Here is a 5,873-nt window from a genome sequence, read left to right as displayed (position 1 = left end):
TGATCTGTGCTCCAAAGGCAGGAATTACAGATTGAAATGATCTGTGTGGCCCCTCCTGCAGTGCTGAGCCTGTTCCTGGGGCAGGGAAGGCACCTGAAGACTCGAGGACCAGGCTGTGATTTGAACCTTTCCTAACCCACCCCCTGCAGGACTTTATTGAGTTACAAATCATAACAAAACCCACGGCAAGAGAGGCTTTAACAACAGCCACCTCTGGAATTAGGCTGGAATTTTGCCCAAGGTTCAGACAGCTGGTTAACAATTTTTATACCTCTGTGAATGACAGAAATAACCCACATCACACTGGGCTGTTTCTTTTTTCTCCTAAACTGCCCCTCCCCAGATTGAGGAGAGACACCAGGCATCCACCAGAAAACAAGAAAATCAGTAATAAAGATGAAAAATAATAATTATTCTAACCTAATCTATAATTATAAATAATTAATTTAATATATTATTATATAATAATATATAATATTATATATTATATAATATATACAATATAATATATAGTCATATATAATATAATATATTATATAATATATATAATATATTATATAATATATAATATCTAGTAATATATAATATTATATAATATATATTATATAATATATACAATATAATATATAGTAATATATAACATAATATATATTATCATAATATTAATTCAATAATATAATTAAATATTAGTATAATAATATAAATAAAATAATTATAACCTATAATAATAATCTAATAATAATAGTCTTTCAAGACTAACTATTACAGAAAGATTCTCAGTGTGAAAGCACTGAAAAAATAAAGGGCATCATAAAATCATGGAAGGGTTTGGGTTGGAAGGGACCTCAAAGCTCCTCTCATTCCAATTCCTTCCATGGGCAGGGAACCTTTCACCATCCCAGGCAGCCCCAAGCCTCATCCAGCCTGAGATGATGCTTTTCACTGGGGATTTTAACTCAGAGATGCTTTAGCCAAAAGTCTTTTCCATAATCTGCTCCCTCAGACACCCCAATCAGGAGAGGAAGGCACTGGGATCCAAACTGGGTGTACAAGGAAACACTGACCGTGTCTTGTACCTTGTAAAATTACACATCCAAGCAAAGCTTATCATTTCTGAATTATTATTATTACTGAATTATGTATAATATTATATGCATTATATATATTATATATTCTACATATATAATATTATATAGTATTATATATTTATTATACATATTGACTTTTAATATATTGAATTATATATACAAATTATTATTATTAAAAAGTCAGTTTTTGAACATCACACCAAATTAAACCATTCAGAAAATGTTGTTAAAAACCAAGAGTTTCTCTTTTAACTGCCTGACCAATATTTTTGCCACCTCTCCCCCAAGCAGAGAAATCAGACCTTCTGTCAGCAGACTGAAATGGTTGTGCAGGGGTTGAGCTCCCCTGCAAACGCTGGGGCAATCACAGATTTAAACTGGTAAAGGAAATACCTGATCTAGTAGAGACAAATTACATTTTTATAAATAAGCAGGAGGTTTTATGGGATGAAATCTATTTTCTAATATTTTTCCAGAATGTTACCAGACCTTTGTTGCCAATTGATCCGGGATGCAGTCAATTCTCTCAGCTATTGGAATCTTCTGACATTGTGGGTAAAAGTCTGTCAGGGAAATAAAGGAATGGGTTAGAACCAGCATTTCTAAACTGTGGGAACAGCTTCATTCCCTCTGAACTCAGCACCTGCTTCTGCTGATTCAAATCACCATCAACAGTTGCTTCTGTGATTTATTTTTTACCTTTGGAAAGTGGCACACAATTATTTCAGATATGAAAACTTCACTGTAAAGTTTTGAGCATACAGGTAATTTTGATAATTTTATTTCATTAGTCCACTCCCCAGGGACTCCTGTGGGTCATTGTGCTCCCCTTCATGGAAAATATGTGCAAAATTAAAAAGTGGAGGAACTTTTCTCAGACTGGGCTGTCAGGGTGCTCCCTCCCCTGAGGAGAGTTTTCCACAGGAGCTGGAAACGCCTCAAAGCTCCATTAAATCCCTTTAGATTTCAGGTTTGTGGGACTGAGTTTGAGGTGAGCAGCTTTAGCAGAGTAAAGGGAACACTGAGGATTGCTTCATGTGTTTGGGAACATTGTTTATGTGTGGAACTGAAATGCAGGGAGCTGCCCTGGGCTGAGATGGACACACTCCCCCAGATTTGCCTCTTTGCATCATCTGCACTTGTGCTTTTTGCTCAAGAAAACACCCACTCATGACAAAAACAGGAAAAAGATATGCAGATATTAGTCTGGATGGGCAGTTTTGCTAAAACACTGAGGTGTTTGCCTTGGAAAAACAATAATTTTTATTTTTCTGCCCTTTTCACCTCCGAGATTTTAGTTTCAGTCCCTGTGTGGGAATGGAATTACACAAAATGGGACTGGAAGTGAAGCAGGTGCTCTGCATCACATCCCTGGAGCACAAGGGTTTCCTGATTTCCCAGTGCATTAGCAAGAAACACTGTGGGATTTTTGGATTACAGTAATATTCCACACAATTTGGCCTCTCCCACATCAGGGAGATTTTTTTTTTCCAGTGTTATCTTATTTTATACTCAAAAAAAAAAATTAAATTATCTGAGCTCTATGTTGCTAAAGAAAGTCCAATCAGTGGAGGGAGAGAGAAGAGATTTTCCACGACAATAAACCCTGACTCAGGCCATTTATTGCATTCCTAACTGGCAACTTTATCCACAGCAAGGACTGGCCATGATCCACCTTTGGATAACAGAACCAAAGGGTTAAATGAACTCAGGTCCTGAGAATGCAGCCACAGAGGCAGAGGCAATACATTTTGATAAAGAGGGGTTGTGTAAAGGATTAATTTAATTATTATAATATATATATAAAGGATTATTTAATTATTAAATAGGATTAATAGATGGAGCTAACAGAGCTAAGGCAATAAATAACTTGCTTGACTTGGTTGTGTTGATGGAAGGAGATGAGGAAGACGAGCCACTGTGAGGATGAAGAAACCAGAACTGCACCTGGGCCCAGAACCAGGATAAGGAGGCCTGGATTAGTGCCAAAGGACTAAAGAGGCTGCCAACAAGGCAGAGGTGAAGAGTTTAACGTGAGGAAGAGTTCCTGACTTCACCTCAGGAGACCACTGCCCCATTTCAAGACCCACAGACTCAATTAGAAAGAAGAACTGTGCAGGAGGACTTTGAGCTCATTGGAATATGAGGCTGGGTTAGGAAATGCACAGCTATAGGTAACCATTTCCCTGAATATTGAAGATTTTTGTAGATAAAAGAGGACAAGAGCTTAGTGGATTTCACACACATTTTTGGGAGGTGTTGCCCAGGTCACAATAAACATATCATTTTCTAACTTGAACGAGTTAGAGAGTTTTTGTCCATGTTTCATGATGACAAGAGCATTTGGGTGATAAGAAGAGGAGCCCTGAGGCAGAGCTGAGCAGATTTCACTCTGGGTTTCTGCTCCTGCAGCACTTACCTGGAGATTTCACCCCGGGCTGTCCCGTGGCCAGCAGCCCGATGAGGACACACGCGATGACGGTCACCACCGAGAACAGGACAATCAGAGTGAGCTCCAGCCCACTGAACTTCCTGCCCATCTAGGAACCCAGAGAAACTCCATCAGCCAAAGTAAAACACAAGGAACAGCTATAAATTACATTTCCAATTCCTTAAATTAGCAACATTTACAAATTATTCTGGTTTTAAGCCGTATCACCTAATCCCAAGGCTTAAATAAAACTCTCCTTAAAGACTACGTGCAATAAATCCCCACTTCATGATAATTCACCCAGTGCAGATTATTAAATTATTACACTGAGGGAATGCATTTTTCACCCTGCAAATCACTTAACACAGAACAATTCACTCCTGAGATTAACCATGGGCTTTCCCACAGGTTACTAAAACTCCTGAAACAGAAAACTAAGAAAATCTCCTCTTTTTTTCCCTTTTCTAAGCTTTCTTTTCTCCAAGTCTATTCTTTTTTAGAAGGGTGGGACTTGATTTTTTAAAAATATACCTGAGAAAAGCTGGAGTAAACTCTGTCCAGGACACGTGGGGAAGGCAAGACAGAGGTAAATTGCTTATTTGTACAGGGGGAGAACAGATTGTGTACGAGCTCATGGCACAGAGATTGCTGCTGGAATCACAACTGAAATATGGGAAATAACTCAGTGGGGTCAGTGCCTTAAAAAGCTGTGGAAAGCACAAGGTTTTTCCCAAATTCCTTTTGTATTCTTGTGGTAAGAAAAGCACACTGTGCTGGCTCAGAGAACAACTCAGACCCATCAACACTGAGCGGTGCATCAGCAATCAAACTGATTAAAGCTAATTAAAATGAAATAAAACTAATTAAAACTAATGTCAGCAGCTGAATCAATACACACTGGCAGCTACCAGTGCATTTAGCTTTTGGTTAAAAGCATTTAACCTCATAGAACCACCTCAAATACAGAGAAATTTGTTCTTTGAAGTTAAGGAGGTGTGGGAGCACATGTGCATTGCACATCAGAACACTTTTACGTGCTTTAGTGATGACCCAAAGGAGTGAAAAACACTTTAGAATTAACTATTTTGTGTGTGAAATAACAGTTTAAATTGTTGTGTGCTCCTGCTGCCATTTTTATCCATCACCCTTCCTCCATCACAACCCAAAATCCTCTCTTGCAGTCTTGCCCCAGATGATATCATCCTAAAACTTTAAAAATCTAATGTTTGTCTTTCTGAAAAGTAGGATTTTAATCAAGTTCTTGTCATCAAAGCCTCCTATTTCACTGAATTTCAGTTCTTTCTTCTCCTGGTCTCCCTCCAAACCCGAAACCGTTGGAAATAAATCCTTATAATTTATAAATCTAAGTTCTGCTGTGCGACGAGCATTCACCAGCGAGGCAAAGCTCTCCAGAAGAACCTTGGAAGCAATAAAATGAAAGCCTTACCTTAAATTTCCTGCAGCTCCTTCATCTGCTGCTGCAGGCTGTGAAGTTCAACATCAAGCCTGGGGCTTTATGAGCTGCTGTTATCAGTTCTCAGGTGTGTTTGCAAACACACCCTGGGCCAATGGCAGGTACAGCCAGGATGACAGGCAGATTACAGACACTCTTTGGACTAAACACTGGGATTATTGCAGTCCAGGGATTGCTGGTTAATTAATAATATTCAGGATGAAGCATCAGGTTCTGCAAAGGAGAGAAAAGCAGTTGTGAAAAGCCAGTCAGCTCATCCAGCTGCATGACTGGGGTTTTTTAATCTCTTCTTTTCCCATATCTTTGTTACTTTAACCTTCATGGAGCCCTCATGTTCCTCAGGTATTATTTCTGCTTAATCACCACCAGAAGTAATTAAACATTCCCAAAGGAGGGAAAGAGCTGTTGAACACATTGCAGGGGAGAATCAAATTTATGACCATTAAAATTTTTATTGGAATTAACTATAAAATATTAATCATAAATCAATATAAACAGATTTCAGGGGATACTGCCAATAGATGTCAAAAGCAGATTAAAAAGATGAAAGAATAACATAGAAATGTTAAAATTTTATAGCAAAGAGGCATTAATCATAACCTTAACATGAATCTTTCACACTTAACTGGTTTTTGTCTTTTTTTTGCAAATGATAGTTGGGATTCTAACATTAAATCTGTGTTTTCCAAAGGAAGGCTTTCAATTCATATTATTAAAGCATTTAAAGGTAATTTTTCAATAATAATGAAATTACTGAGAAGCGCCACTTCTATTTTTTGCACTGCTCGTGAATTTACTCCAATTCCTCCATCCCTCAGTTCTGCTTGGGGAGCCCCAGGAATGAGAAATTTGGAATATTTCCTGATGAATCCCCCTTTCC

General features: G+C 38.1%; 1 protein-coding gene across 1 annotated transcript in view; it reads right to left on the bottom strand.

Moving 5' to 3' along the window:
• Positions 1–5,036, bottom strand: part of SI (sucrase-isomaltase) — a 45,633-nt gene extending 40,597 nt beyond the window's left edge. The window contains exons 1-3 of the mRNA XM_015637007.1: positions 4,967–5,036; positions 3,508–3,628; positions 1,578–1,651 (exon numbers count right to left, since the gene is read on the bottom strand). Of these exons, the coding sequence (XP_015492493.1) occupies positions 1,578–1,651; positions 3,508–3,628 (195 nt within the window). The 5' untranslated portion in view covers positions 4,967–5,036. The remainder of the gene's footprint in view (positions 1–1,577; positions 1,652–3,507; positions 3,629–4,966) is intronic.
• Between the last annotated feature and the right edge of the window lie 837 nt (positions 5,037–5,873).

The sequence above is a fragment of the Parus major genome, chromosome 9 (assembly GCF_001522545.3).
Source record: "Parus major isolate Abel chromosome 9, Parus_major1.1, whole genome shotgun sequence".
Classification (NCBI taxonomy): Eukaryota; Metazoa; Chordata; class Aves; order Passeriformes; family Paridae; genus Parus; species Parus major.
This window is presented reverse-complemented; position numbering and strand designations above follow the sequence as displayed.